Source organism: Eubalaena glacialis, chromosome 1 (assembly GCF_028564815.1).
Source record: "Eubalaena glacialis isolate mEubGla1 chromosome 1, mEubGla1.1.hap2.+ XY, whole genome shotgun sequence".
In the NCBI taxonomy this organism is placed as follows: Eukaryota; Metazoa; Chordata; class Mammalia; order Artiodactyla; family Balaenidae; genus Eubalaena; species Eubalaena glacialis.
In genome coordinates this window covers 210,542,899-210,558,992 of record NC_083716.1, presented here as the reverse complement: position 1 = coordinate 210,558,992, position 16,094 = coordinate 210,542,899, and the positions used below count along the sequence as shown (strand labels likewise).

The 16,094-nt window shown below is 35.7% G+C and overlaps 1 protein-coding gene across 1 annotated transcript in view; it reads left to right on the top strand.

Annotated features, from left to right (window-relative positions):
• The window catches only part of NDUFS1 (NADH:ubiquinone oxidoreductase core subunit S1), a 30,245-nt gene extending 16,216 nt beyond the window's left edge, over positions 1-14,029 (top strand). The window contains exons 13-19 of the mRNA XM_061186763.1: positions 1,671-1,800; positions 4,568-4,728; positions 9,256-9,410; positions 10,951-11,126; positions 11,815-11,949; positions 12,054-12,126; positions 13,666-14,029. Coding sequence (XP_061042746.1) covers positions 1,671-1,800; positions 4,568-4,728; positions 9,256-9,410; positions 10,951-11,126; positions 11,815-11,949; positions 12,054-12,126; positions 13,666-13,757 — 922 coding nt within the window. The 3' untranslated portion in view covers positions 13,758-14,029. The remainder of the gene's footprint in view (positions 1-1,670; positions 1,801-4,567; positions 4,729-9,255; positions 9,411-10,950; positions 11,127-11,814; positions 11,950-12,053; positions 12,127-13,665) is intronic.
• The last annotated feature ends 2,065 nt before the right edge of the window (positions 14,030-16,094 follow it).

Sequence of the window (16,094 nt, the reverse complement as noted above, 5' to 3'; positions counted from 1 at the left end):
GAAGCTGCAGCAAGTTATCCAGGAGATCTAGCTACGATAATTAATGAAGGTGGCTACACTAAACCACAGATATTTCAGTGTAGACGAAACAGCCTTATATTGGAAAAAGATGCCATTGCTGGAGAAGGACTTTCATAGCTAGAGAAGAAAAGTCAGTGCTTGGCTTCAGAGCTTCAAAGGACAGACTCTGTTAGGGGCTAATGCACCTGGTGACTTGAAGTTGAAGCCGGTGCTCAACTTACCGTTCCAAAAATCCTAGGGCCCTTAAGAATTTTGCTAAATCTATTCTGCCTGTACTCAGTAAATGGAACAGCAAAGCCTGGATAACAGCACATCTGTTTGCAACATGGTTTACTGAATATTTTAAGCCCATTGTTGAGACCTACTGCTCAGAAAAAAAGATTCCTTTCAAAATATTACTGCTAATTGATAATTGCACCTGATCACCCAAAAGCTCTGATGGAGATATACAATGAGATTAATGTTGTTTTGTGCCTGCTAACACAACGTCCATTCTGCAGCTCATGGATCAAGGAGTAAGATTTTTGGGTCTTATTATTGAGAAATACATTCATAAGGCTGTAGTTGCCATAGCTAGTGATTCTGCTGATGGAAAGTAAATTGAAAACCTGGAAAGGATTCACCATTCTAGATGCCATTAAGAACATTCTTGAGTCATGGGAAGAGGTCAAGATATCAATGTTAAAAGGGAGTTTGGAAGAAGTTGATTCCAAACCTCCTGGATGACTTTGAGGGGCTCAGGACTTCAGCTGAGGAAGTAACTGCAGATGTGGTGGAAATAGAGAACTAGAATTAGAAGTAGAGTCTGAGGATGTGACTGCATTGCTGCAATCTCATGATAAAACTTTAATGGATGAAGAGTTGCTTCTTATGGACGAGCAAAAAAAGTTGTTTCTTGATATAAGGTCTATTCCTGGTGAATTCTGTGAAGAAATTGTTGAAATGACAACAGTGGATTTAGAATATTACTTAAATTTATGTAATAAATTTGAGATTTGAGAGGATTGACTCCCAATTGTGAAAGAATTTCTACCGTGGGTAAAATGCCATCAAACAGCGCTACAGAGAAATTGTTCATGAAAGGAAGAGATCATCGATGCGGCACATTCCATTACTGCCTTATTCTAAGAGACTGCCACAGCCAGCCCAGCCTTCAGCAACCACCACCCTGATCAAAGTCAGCAGCCATCAGCACGAGGCAAGATTCTCCACCAGCAAAAAGATTTCCATTCACTCAAGGTTCATACGATGTTTAGCGTGTTTTTAGCAATAAAGTATTTTTTAATTAAGGTGTGTATATTGTTTTTCTGACAATGATTTTGTACACTTAATAGACTGCAGTGTAGTGTAAATATAACTTTTATATGCACCAGGAAACCAAAAGATTTGTGTAACTTGCTTTAGTGTGATACTCGCTTTATTTTGTGGTCTGGGACCGAACCCACAATATCTCCAAGGTATGCCTGTATTTTTACAACACTTTATTTTTGAAAGGTACACAATAATATCTGTTAAAGTTAAATGTTCTAGGAGGGCTTTAGTGCTTTTAACATTTTCTAATTTAAATAGATGTAGCACATAGCATTGAAGAGACCAGTAACTGCTAACTTAGTGATTTAGCTCTAAAAACTCTGTGGTTTTTCTTTCAGCTGGCTTCATAATGACTTAAAAGTGGCCCTTATAGGCAGCCCTGTTGACCTCACTTACAGCTACGACCATCTGGGAGATTCTCCCAAAATTCTTCAAGACATTGCTTCGGACAGCCATCCTTTCAGCCAGGTACTCTTGAGTTATATGTATCTATTCTTGTTGATTTTTAAGTATTATTTTTAAAATTTATTATTTTTGGAATAATATGTGATTGCTGTTAAAAACTACATATATATAGCAACATAGAAAATAATATATAAGAAAGTAAACATTATCCAAAATCCCACTACCCCAAACAAGCATTGATGAAACATCATACAGTCATTTCTCTATTCATATATAGAGCAAGATGGATGGATAGGTAAACAAAAATGAAATCATACTGTACATTTTTATTTATCAGAGTTTAATTTTACTTGAAGTTATCATTAAAAAATGAAGTAAAACTGAAAGAATTAAACTTTAAACTTCAGTGAAATCTTTCTTTACAGCAAGGGTTATTATTCCTAAAAGAAATTTCACCAGTTTTTGTTTGTTTTTTATTTTTTTTATTTTTTATTTTTTTTGTCCACACCACGCGGTATGCGGGATCTTACTTCCCGGACCAGGGATCGAACCCGTGCCCCTTACAGTGGAAGTGTGGGGTCTTAACCACTGGACCACCAGGGAAGTCCCTCACCAGCTTTTTTTACATGACTTTTTCATTACTAAGTTCTTTATTTACATTCATTTAATTGCCATCTGGAGTTTAGAGCTTTGGGGTTTGGTTTTGTTTGTTTGCTTGTTTTTGTTTTTGTTTTCAATAAGAGATGTAGGTGCACCATTCCTTGAGTTCTTTCTTACTTGAGAATGTTTATTTTATTCCTGAAGAGAGCCTTGGCAGGATATAAAGATCTAGGGTTATACTTTTTTTGCCCTCTGAACTTTATAGATACTGCCTTTTGTAACTGGAGAAGAAGCCCAGTGTCAGCCATATTCTCTTCCAACCCTGTCCTATTTTTTGTTGTTGTTGTCTAGATACTTTTTTATTGATATTTCATGCTTGATATTTTATCTTTGAAATTTAGTAACTTCACTAGAATATGTCTTACTGATGGTGGTTCTCTACCATTTTTTTTTTTAATGGGACATGCACCTTTCAGTCTGAAGATTCAAGATTCTCTTTATTTTAGGAGTAGTGTGTGTGTGTGTGTATGTGATGTGTGGGATGGTGATTGTTAAAAAAATGTAAAAGGTTTCTGTTTCTCACGTAACAGTGGTTCTGAAGGTAAGCAGTTTGACAGATGGTGCAGTTGTCCAAGGATGTCATCAAGGCAGGAGCCTACCTTCCTGCTTTGCTATCCTCAGTGCATTTACTCACTCACGTGTGTTTGTGTGTGAGCCTCTCCTCATGGTTCCAAGATGGTTGCTTTACTGACAGCTTCATGTGTAGGCAAGAAGAAAGTCAAGTGTGAGGGGACAAAGCAGCCAAACCCAACTTCTTTGTTTGTTGGTTTTGAATAACATCATTATTGTTACTGTGATCAAAAATATTTTTTAAAAATGTATTGAGAAGAATCCTTCTCTTCTCTCTAGTTCGCATCCCCATGCCCCAGAAGGTGATGAGTGTTCGTCAGGAAAGTTTTCTTCTCTAATATATTTAAATGTATTTTCCATTAATTAGTTCTTTTTGTTAAGAACTCTTAACAATGCAGATATTGGATCTCCTCTTCTATCTTTTCTGTCATTTTTTCTTTATTCTTTTGTTCTTTTTCAGTTTATTTTATATAATTTCATATAAACTGTCTTTCTTCCCCCGGTATTTACAGTCGTGTTTAATTCTGTTTTTTATTGTTTCTGGAATGATTTTCATCTCTACTTTGTTTCTCTTCTAGTTCTTTCTTGAATTCTCTGATGAAAATCTTCCATAATACTCTCTATTATGTAACTTCTCTGAGCTCTTTTTTTAAGTGAGGAATTGTTTTGTTTTTCATTTTCTTTGAGGCTATTGAAAACTGTTTCTTATTTTTTTGAGGCTACTGAAAGCTCTTCACATTTCCTTGGGAAATTCCTCTTGTCAATGTCCTCCCTTTTGTAGTATCTAGGCATAATTCTCATGCTGATTCATTGATTGGGTCCAGCTATTTATTGAAGAATGACAGAAGATGGGCAGGAGAGTGAACTGTTATAGTCTACAGCTTTACTTCTAATTTTTCCATCCTCCACTGTATGTGTAGTTTCTTTTGCACTTGCAATGCATTTCCTCTCAGTTTTTGGTATTCAGGTAGTTACTGTGGTTTAAAGCAAAGCCCTTAACTTTAAGGTATTCTGCATTGCGATCTAGTGATCATTGCTTTCCCTACCTTCTCCTCCCTGTCTGGGGCATAGAGAGCAGATGGAGTATAGCAGACATGGTACTTCAGCATGGTCTCTCCTGTTACAAAGTATCACCTGAACCTCTGTACGGACATTCCTCAGTTTTTTCTGGGACCTACCTATAGTCATTCTGACCAAAGGATGTTTGGCTAGGGTTTTCATTCCCAATGCTTCCTTTTTGAAAATCTGTTTTATTTGATACTAGTTTAGCTATTTCACAGTAGCATTGGCAAGAGATTTTTGAGTAAATCTGGTTGTATGTATATCCATATGTCGACTAGCAAGTTAAGACATTCACGTTAGAACTAAAACTTGGGACAGCATATTATAGATGCAAATTTGGTTAGATTTAGTTACTTCTAATGTTTGTTTATTTTATTTTTTAATTAATTTTTATTGGAGTTTAGTTGCTTTACAATGTTATGTTAGTTTCTGTTGTACAGCAAAGTGAATCAGTTATACATATACATTTATTCCCTCTTTTTTAGATTTCCTTCCCACTTCTAATGTTTTTTTAAATGAAAGTTCTTTTTTCTAAAAGGTCCTAAAGGAAGCTAAAAAACCAATGGTGGTTTTAGGCAGTTCTGCGCTCCAAAGAAATGATGGGGCAGCAATTCTTGCAGCTGTTTCCAACATTGCTCAAAAGATTCGGATGAGTAGTGGTGTTACTGGTGATTGGAAAGTTATGAATATCCTTCATAGGTAAGTTGAGCAGTTGTTTTATAATCTGTAATTTTGTGTATATTTTGTGTACACTGTCACATTTAGATTTACAAACAACTTAATATTTAGCGACATTATCTCAGTAGCAGATGTGAAATAGAAACCTTTATTTTGTGTGAGAAGAAGCCAAGATAATAAATAATATTAAAAATATCCAAATTGCATTAAGTGCTAAGAAAATCTTAAAAATATGTATCATATTAATATACTGTGGTTCAAAAATTGCAATAAGTCCTCTGACTTTTAAGTGATAAAAATGTAAGCTGGGCTTCCCTGGTGGCGCAGTGGTTGAGAGTCTGCCTGCCAATGCAGGGGACGGGGGTTCGGGCCCTGGCCCGGGAAGATCCCACGTGCCGTGGAGCAGCTGAGCCTGTGCTCCGCAACTGCTGAGCCTGTGCTCTGGAGCGCGCAAGCCACGGCTGCTGGGCCCACGTGCCGCAACTACTGAAGCCTGCACACCTGGAGCCCATGCTCCGCGGCAGGGGGCGGAGAGGGGGAGCACCGCAGTGGGAGGCCTGCGCGCCACAGTGGGGAGTGGCCCCTGCTCGCTGCAGCTGGAGGGAGCCTGCGCGCAGCACCGGGGACCCAACGCAGCCAAAAATAAATAAATAAATTTATTTTTTTAAAAAAATGTAAGCTAACGTGAGAAGTCAAATAAAGTGAGGTTTTTCTCTGACAGTATTAATAGTGCAGATTTATTTTAGAAAAGTTGGAAAGAGAAGAAAGAATACAAAAATGGAAATTATCCATAGTTCACAATCTGTAGATAATTACTGTTGCAATTTTTGTGCACTTTGTTCTGGGTTTCTTTGTGTGTGTGTATAAATATTATTTTAGTTATATAGTTGAAGTCATACTGTGTGTGCAATTTTGTGTCCTGATTTTGATTGATTTTCATTAACAATTTCCTCATGATTAGAAATTCTTTATAAACATAAACATTAATGGCTATATAATATGAATATATATAATTTTTTTAGCCTTTCCTTCTATTTAACATGTAATTCATTTTGCATTAGTGAATGAATTTCCAATTTTCCATAATCCTTTCTACCTTAAGTATTATTTTTCAAATCTTCAAATTTGTTTAAGGATTGAGGCTAAACACTCTTAAGTTTGCTAGGCAAACTTTTTTAAATTTAGAAGTGTTCAAATGCATTCTTAAACATTAATTTCGGTGTTCTGTTTCCCCACTTACTGGTTTAATTTGGCATTGTAGTTTATCACGTAAACATTTTCTAAAACTTTTTTTTTTTTTAATTTTTGCCTGTGTTGGTTCTTTGCTGCTGCGCCCGGGCTTTCTCTAGTCGTGGCGAGCGGGGGCTACTCTTTTGTTGAGGTGCGCAGGCATCTCATTGCGGTGGCTTCTCTTATTGCAGAGCACGGGCTCTAGGCACGCGGGCTTCAGTAGTTGCGGCATGCGGGCTGAGTGGTTGTGGCTCGTGGGCTCTAGAGCACAGGCTCAGTAGTTGTGGCGTACAGTCTCAGCTGCTCTGAGGCATGTGGGATCCTCCCGGACTGGGGATTGAACCCGTGTCCCCTGCATTGGCAGGCAGACTCCTAACCACTGCGCCACCAGGGAAGTCCCAAAAACTTTATATTTTTTAAATAGTTTATTTGCATTGACCACCTCTAGATCCTTTCTAGCCACAATTTTTAGCATTTTAGAATTTTTAGAATAGAAAAGAGACTAGATATTTTCTTATTTTTAATTCACTTTTGAATCCATGTCTTTATTAATATTTTTTGTTGTTTGTTTTTACTGAATGGGTACTTAATAACTTTTTTTTTTTTTTTTTTTTTTTTTAAACTTTGGGTTTATTTATTTATTTATGGCTGTGTTGGGTCTTCGTTTCTGTGCGAGGGCTTTCTCTAGTTGCGGCAAGCGGGGGCCACTCTTCATCGCGGTGCGCGGGCCTCTCACTATCGCGGCCTCTCTTGTTGCGGAGCACAGGCTCCAGACGCACAGGCTCAGTAGTTGTGGCTCACGGGCCTAGTTGCTCCGTGGCATGTGGGATCCTCCCAGACCAGGGCTCGAACCCGTGTCCCCTGCATTAGCAGGCAGATTCTCAACCACTGCGCCACCAGGGAAGCCCTTAATAACTTTTTAAGAAAAATTTCTGTGTCTAACAATGTCTTCCTGATGCCTTCTCACAGATGACCACTTGGCTAGATACAAAGATCACAAGTTGTTTCCTTTAATACTCAGTATTTTTTTCACCTTTCTTTCACATTTTAGAGAAGATCTCATCTAATCTGAGTTTTCTCTCTGATTATAACCTGATTTTATATATGTATGTGTTTTTGTGCACCTGCTCACCCTTTGGATTCCTTATTTTTGATGTTAAAAATTTCTACTAGAATATAACTGAGTGACATTCATTTGACATTACCTTTGCCTGGGAATATCATAGAACTCTCCATTTTCAAATTGAAATTTTTGATATGGTTTTTTCTTTTAAGTTCAGAAAAAGCCAGTTGGTTTACTTTTACATTGTTATTTGGTCTCATGCAGAAGCTTCTATTTGTTATGCGTTGGTTGGCCCTTCAGACTTTTATCTCTTATCTTTTCTCTCATAATTTTTCTCACTTTTTTTCGATGTTTAGGTAGAATTTCTTTTGTCATTTGTGAGTTTTCATTATGGAGCGCACTGACATCATTGTAATTTTTAATTGATTAACCTTGTTTTTTTATTTCATTTCATTCTTACCTAAGTTTTCCTTTTCATGAAAATTCAATGTAGTTTATTAGGACATACCTTTTAATGCTTGTTGAGAACATGAAACATATTTTAAAACCTTTTCTTTCTTTCCTTTTTTTTTTTGGATATTTATTTATTTTGGCTGTGCTGGGTCTTAGTTGCAGCACACAGTATCTTTGTTGCGGCATGCAGGGTCTTTTAGTTGCAGCATGGGGGGTCTTCTACTTGCGGCATGCGGGATCTTTAGTTGCAGCAATGCGAACTCTTAGTTGCGGCATGTGGGATCTAGTTCCCTGACGAAGGATCGAACCCAGGCCCACTGCGTTGGGAGCTCGGAGTCTTGGCCACTAGACCACCAGGGAAGTCCCTTGTCTTTATTTCTTATAGTATATTTCAGAGTAAAGCATATTTTCTAATTCTTGGAGAATCTTTTAATCTTTTTTTTGTTTACTGATCATTCTCGCAGAGGCAAACTTAGGTTACTTAGTTTGTTTTCCAAGATGAGGTGGGCTCTGTCATAAGTTAGTGTGTGAGTCTCTGCTCAGATCTTTGAGAGACATCAAGGCTTAGAATGAGAGACATTAAAAAAAAATATTGTGTAGGTGGGGCGGCAGGGGGAGCTAAGTTTTGAAATTGAACTTGGGAAGTGAGAGTTCTCTAACTTTGTTCATTTTTAAGATAGATTTGATTGGGAACTCCCTGGCAGTCCAGTGGTTGGGACTCCACACATTCACTGACGTGGGCCCAGGTTCAGTCCCTGGTCAGGGAACTAGGATCCTGCCAGCCATGCAGAGTGACAAAAAAAAAAAAAAAGATAGATTTTGTTATTTTTGGTCCTTTGCATTCCATGTGAATTTTAGGATCAACTTGTCAGTTTTTGCAAGGGATTCAGCTGTGATTTTTTGATAGGGATTGCATTAAATCTGTAGATCAATTTGGGAAGTATTGCCATCTTAACAATATTAAGTCTTCCAATCCATGAACATAGGATGTCTTTCCATTTGTTATGGTCTTTAATTTCCTTTGGAGTTGTTATGTAATTTTCATTATACAAATCTTGCACTTCTTTTGTTAAATTTTTCAAAGTATTTTATTCTTTTGATGTCCCATTAGAGAGTTTGACAGAGCAGCAGCATCTAGTGGGAGTTCGTTTGACCTGCTCTCCTCCCTTACCAAATAGGTAAAACCCAACTAGCTTTATTCACAGTAGGTCCTCAAAGTGGCTACTATCTCTTTAAAGAAAATTAACAATAGCAAACTAGACCGAAGACTCCCAAATGCTCAAAGTATAGTTCTTTGAAACCTTTCTTTAAAAGATTATTATCTGCTTGTAATAGTAATATATGTTCATTGAAAAAATTCCATAAGGACATACACCAGTGTACTAATTATAGTTTTCTCTGAATTAGTTTTATGAGTGGTGTTTAAATTTTTCCCTTTTGGTTTTCAAAATCATCTAATTTTTCTCTAATGACTGTGCTTGACTTATCAAGTCTTACTGTATTGAATAAAAATCAACTTAAGACGATTGCAGTTGGCATAAAGTTTCCAGAATTAGTCCATTAAGTATTATTTCATGAAGAAACAGTGTCCTAAGCATCTTATTTACTTTTTTGCCATCCTTAAAACAGTACAAGACGGCTGCTTCTGGTTTTGACATCTATTTCAAATGGGTAAAAAAGATGAGGGAAGATCTTTGACAGCATTGAATAGAAAAGAGACTAGGTATCATTTCAAGAATCACATTTAAATTTTTATAATGAAAACACAACAAGTATGCTAAAAGCTCGTAATTGTTTTACAGGATTGCAAGCCAAGTAGCTGCTTTGGACCTTGGCTATAAACCTGGGGTGGAAGCAATTCGGAAGAACCCTCCCAAAGTGCTGTTTCTCCTGGGAGCAGATGGAGGTTGTATTACTCGACAGGATTTGCCAAAGGATTGTTTCATTATTTATCAAGGTTAGTAGCATCTATGGCACTAGAAACAGAAGAGAATAGTACATTGTATATATTAGAAACTGTATGGCAATATATTTAGTGGATTGAATATTTTCCATTTGAGAATTTCCCTACACACACCAATTTTAAAAAAATATTTGTTAATATGTATTTTTATAGATATTTAAATGTTTTAGATTTTATATTTAAAAAAATAGGTTTATAAAAAAATAGGTTTATTAGTTACATAGTTGCTATTGCTATTAAGAATTATCACCTCAGGGACTTCCCTGGTGGTCCAGTGGTTAAGACTCTGCGCTTCCATTGCAGGGGGCGTGGGTTCGATCCCTGGTCGGGGAACTAAGATCCCAGGTGCTGCGACGTGTGGCCAAAAACAAAAAACAAAACAAGAATTATCACCTCATGTTTTTTAATAACAAAGAATTAGAAGAAACCTAAACGCCCCCAGTAGTAGTAATTTAAATGACAAAATATTATGTAACATTAAATTCAGTTTTTCAAAGAATATTTAGTGTTATTATATAATCAAGGGGAAGCTTTTTTATATATATAAACAGTGTAAAAGTTAGAAAATCACGAGTCCTGTGTCATAAGACACTTAATGAATTATATTTAATAGCACTCCTTTGGTTTTTTGTGTTTGACTCATTTTCTTGAACTCTAACTCATTGCAAATGTAATCAAGCTTCTTTGGAATAAATGGAGTCAAGTATTCCTGGATATTTTATAGAGAAAGGTATTATATAACTTTTCACTTCGTTTAACACAAACACCATACACTTATACTAGGCTTTTTATTGCCATGCCACATAAAAAGCATTATGTAATATTTCCTATCTTTAGTTTAATAAAGTTAAACCAAAATGCATAAACTAAAATCCTGTCCTAGTTCTATCCAGAGATAATCACTGATGATGGTTTAGATATGCACAGTTCATATGTACTTCTATGCATATGCAAACATGTACATAAATGAGATCAAACTTTAAATATTGTTCTATAACTTTCTTTCAATTAACTAAAGTTTCTTTTTTCTTCCCAACACTTCTGTTAAACTTTTAATGAGTGATAGTCTTTCAGCATACTATTTTCTGTAATCTTCTGTTTATGCTCTTAATCGTACTCCTGTATGTCATACTCCTGACACTTTTTGTTCCTCCACCATTTCAGTTTACTTTACCAAATTTCACTAACATACATCTGAGCGTTTCCACTTTGTAATGATCAAGAGAAATGATACACCTAGTTGCCCATAATATGTGTGTTTATGCTGTTATACGTAATTGTGTATTTGCAAAAATTAATCTGGGAAGACACATACCAAATGCTTTCACAATAGTTTTCTTTGGGAAGGGAGTTTAACTGTGGGCAAAGTGGGCTTTAATTTTTATTCCAAATACTTCAATACTATATTGTTTTAATTTTTGAAACACTTGTAATTATAAAAATGTAATTTTAAAAGGATATATCCTGTGTTCATGTATAATACCTAATCAGCTTTGTGCTAAAATGTGGTTTGCCATTTTCCATCTTTTCGCAGGACATCATGGTGATGTTGGAGCTCCTATAGCGGATGTTATTCTCCCCGGCGCTGCTTACACAGAGAAGTCTGCTACTTATGTCAATACTGAGGGCCGAGCTCAGCAGACTAAAGTAGCAGTGACACCTCCTGGCTTGGCAAGAGAAGACTGGAAAATTATAAGAGCGCTTTCTGAGGTATTTGTCCTTAGTGATGCTGCTAATGGAATGTTTGACATGTTAGCTTGTCAGAATGATTTTCGAAGTCAAGGAAGATGCACGTCTGAAATGCAGAGATGATTTGAATAATCTCTGTAGGAAAAACTTGTTCAGAAAACGGGGATTTGGGGAATTCCCTGGCGGTCCAGTGGTTAGGACGCCACACTTTCACTGCCGAGGGCGCGGGTTTGATCCCTGGTGGGGGAACTACGATCCCACAGGCCACGTGGCGTGGCCGAAAAAAAAAAAAAAAACCATGGGGATTTGAAATAGGTGTTTTTACTTTTGACTTGTCTTTTTAACTTTTTGACTATAAAAAGAAGCATCATGAGATTTAAAATAATAATATACAGTTGTCTGTCAACTTTATATATGAGCAATAGCAGGTTAGCCAAAGCATTCAAATTTAGCAAAGCAATTCTTTATTTCATAATCAGTGTATTTTCTAAAAACAAATTACTAATGTATTGACAGCTGTTTATGAATTAGAAGAATTATTGACAGTAGTATTCCCCACTTAACCACCTGCTTAATATACATACAAATGGACACCAATATATTTTTCATAGTAGTACTGCATTATTTTACCATAGTTGCAATGATGTATTATTTGAAATTTTTAAGTATTAATGCTTTATGTCAATTTTTGGAACCTGTTATGTTATAGATTGCAGGTATGACTCTTCCATATGATACTCTGGATCAAGTAAGGAACAGATTGGAAGAAGTCTCTCCTAATCTTGTTCGATATGATGATGTCGAAGGAGCTAATTATTTCCAGCAAGCAAATGAGCTTTCCAAGGTAAAAACACGCCTATACGCAGTTTTCATTATAATGTATCCTCTGGTGTAACAGTACTGATTTTCAATACTATTATTATTGATCTCTTAACTCTCTTTTTGCAGCTAGTGAACCAGCAGCTTCTTGCTGATCCGCTTGTTCCACCTCAGCTAACGATAAGAGACTTCTACATGACAGGTACGCAGCTGTCAGCATGACTGCCCAACATGAACGGTAGAAAGGAGTAAAATCACCTAATTTAGCTTTATGATTCCAACGTGCTAGTGGTAGTATTTGATGTTTTTAATCTCAGAAGATTTTTCAAATATCAGAACTAATGTAACTTTATATTTTCTGATTTTACTCTAATTTCTTTTCTTTCTGAAATGTAAGTAGAGTTTGAAAATCCAAGAATTAACAGATTTTAAATATAAAATTTTACTACTGTATGAAGAATTACTGTGTAGCAATTTAGGGAGAATTTTCTAAGTGACAAACATCTGTGAAGGTTTTTCTGAGAATTACAGTAGAAGAATCAAAACACTAAAATGTGAAACATGCTAAATGGTGCTTCTGATGTAAATTGTTAAGAATGTGCTTAAGGAATGCAGACTAACAAACTTGTTTACTACAGATTTTACAACACTTGATATAACATCTAGGTTATGAGGTAGTTGATAGACAATTTAAAATAATTTTCTGTCTAAAAGCAGATAGGAGTATATTTTTCAAGTTCTTGGTGCAGTTTGTATCTAAGATTTTTTTTTTTTTAATTTATTTATTTATTTATTTTTGACTGTATTGGGTCTTTGTTGCTGCATGCAGGCTTCCTCTAGTTGCGGCGAGCGGGGGCTACTCTTCTTTGAGGTGTGCGGGCTTCTCATTGCGGTGGCTTCTCTTGTTGCAAAGCATGGACTCTAGGCGCACAGGCTTCAGCAGTTGTGTCACGCGGGCTCAGTATTTGCAGCTCGTGGGCTCTAGAGCACAGGCTCAGTAGTTGTGGCGCACAGGCTTAGTTGTTCCGCGGCATGTGGGATCTTCCCGGACCAGGGCTCAAACCCGTGTCCCCTGCATTGGCAGGCGGATTCTTAACCACTGCGCCACCAGGGAAACCCTAAGATTATTTTTAATAGGTTTTTTTCAGTTGTATTATAAAAGTTACGTTCATTGTAGAATACATACCTAAGCCCACAAGAGCAAGGAAAAATCACTATGATCCCACTACCCAGAAATAACTATGTTTAACATTTTGGCCAGTCATCCAGGGATATACACATATATTAATTTATTTAAACTAAAAATGAGATTACTTATTTACTGTGGGAGAGAGGGTTTGGACAGCTTTATTGAAGTATTCACATACATAAAATTCACCCATAAAGTGATTTCATGGATTTTATTATACTGTTCTGTAACCTTTTTTCAATAATGGTATATTGCACATTCTTTTCCTATCTTCAATACTTTTCTATAATATTTTTAATGGTTGCATACTGGCCCTTTGTATGGCTGTATATAATTATTTAATCATTCCTAGGAGTACTTATTAAAAGCATTTAGCTATTAATGGGCTTATCTTCTGAACTTATTGATTTTACAATGTTTACGTATAGTTACATAGACTCTTCCAGTCTTTTTTGTTGTTGTTGTTCCTGAATATGTGCAACAGGAAAGTTTTACTGTGTGCTTCTTTTGAAGTTGTATTATCAAAACGCACATTTTCTTGATATCTTTCAGATTCAATTAGCAGAGCCTCACAGACAATGGCTAAATGTGTCAAAGCTGTCACAGAGGGTGCCCATGCAGTAGAGGAACCAACCATATGCTGAAACATCTACTAGCACCCAGTTAGTTAAAGGACAGTTACGTTGGCATGATCTCTTAGAGGTGTATCTCTCTAAAAAATAATCTAAATGATGTAATATTTAAGGTTCTACCATGCTTTATTTGAAAATGATATTGCAATTATCAAAGAACTTTGAGGTTTCCAAACATTTATGTATTGTGTGTAAACGTTAAATAGTTTAATAAACATGTATAGATGCCCTTTCATGTAAAATCACTGATAATCTTTGTGACATAAAAAAGAAAATCCTTAAAATACGAATTTTTGTTTATCTTCATTGATCACTTATGTTTGTAAAATGGATGAAGTAATAGCTTCCATTAGGACCTAGTTTTTTCTAGTGCTAAAGAAAAGATTTAAGTATTCTGTGAAGCTGGGTAAATAGAAAATATATATAATATCATACATCAGATGTGTATCTTGGACAGCGCTAATAATAATCATAATAATGATGGCTAATGATTATTCAGGATTTTCTACGTACTAAGCACTCTGGTTTTACATACATTATCTTGTTTTGTCCTTTTACATCCCTGTCAGACAGTATTATCTCATTTTACAGGTGAAGAAACGGAAGCCCAGGGATATTGGGTAGCTTGCCCAAGGCCACAGCAAAAAAAGTCATAGAATCAAGCCTGGTTCTCTGACTTCAAAGCCCATTGTTCTTAACTGCTGCACATAATTTCCTCCCATTAGTACAGATTCCATAGGTTGTTACGTCTAAGAATCAGTATTGAGAAGCTTAATGGATAACACATTTTTCTGTTTTCTCTTGAATCTGTTTATATAATGTCATGGTGATTTATGGGATATTTTTCTTTGTATAATAGATTGCACACACATACACCCTTGGAATGAGGGAGGTTTCAAGAGATATAATTTAGGTCCTCATTGATGTTCCATATTTATTATATTAACACCATCTGTAGTATTAAGTCAACTAAATTATTCCAGTAATAAAAGACAAAACTAACAGCTCTCATAATTTTCAGTTGTCAAAAAAAGTTAAAAATTTCCAATTAATCTAGGAGATAATCTAATGCTATATTAATTTGTTTTCAAAATCTATGTTCAGAATCCTTTGTTTTGTAATCCTTATTCCTTTTTGTTTTCATCAAAGACTTAGCCCAACTATAGGTTGCGATTTTACTGATATAACAGAGGATAAAAATTTTAGACTATAGTATGTCACCAGTACTTTATCTTCAAAAATTGTACAAAATTTGTCGCCTGTAACAGTTTTTTCAGAATTATTTTATTCACTTCAGTCATGAAGTTGTATACTTTGCTTAAAGTACTTTGCTTAAAATTCTCAGTTGCCTGAAATTGTATAAATTGTATAAATTCTTGCTGAAAGTCTTTGAATTTAATACAAACTTCTTATCTCTCTCTACCTTCTTTATCCCTTAGCACTGTTGCTGACCTCAAGGGGGCAAACACTTTCAGTTTTGTGTTTTGCACAGTACTCTTCAATGAATGAGTCTAGATTTAATAGGATTCTTGGTGAGGGAATATTGCATTCAAATGGAGAAAAGGTGATATATAACTAAGATGGTCCAGGATCCTAGGACTGCCATCTAGGCAGCATGTGTTGAACTTGGAATTCTGTAAAGAATACCTTGTTTGGGCTAAGTAGTACTCAATAAAATTTGTTGGTTTTTACATAAAGTAAACATGAAAGTCTGTCCCATGGGCACCTATTAGTCACTTAATGCTAAATATTAAGGTTATTGTGACCATAAACATTGATGATGGTTGCAAGACTTTCTGAAGAAGAGACCCAGATAGAAGAAAAATACATATAGATGAGAAGAATAACAGCTGATGGAATTTTGATTCTAAGCAACGAGGGAGTCAACATGAGAAATCTACAGAGGATCAAGGCCAAGTCCTTTTAGGTGAAGATGGCAGTCTGGAAAGACCCTGGAATAATAAATAATACCATTTAGAAAAGACATTCTAATATGTGCCATTAAAGCTTTAAGTACATTGTGTCTAATTTTCACAAAACCCTGCTAACAATCGGTGTTAAGACCCAAGAAATATCAAATAACTTGCCCATTGTTACCCAGTTAAAGACTAAAGGCAAGAATGTTTAATTAGAGATATTTTTTACTGTCCCATTTTGCCTCAAAAAACCTTGTGGACCACTATAAGAATTGAATAGATATACAGGAAAAATTTTAAAGCCTAAACTTCATACAGAATACCCCCCAAATTTATTGTGAATTGTATTATAATGAATACATCAATAAAAAGTATTATACCTTATTAACAATACTCAGTATACAATAATTTATTATTGTTTGGTGCTGAGTTG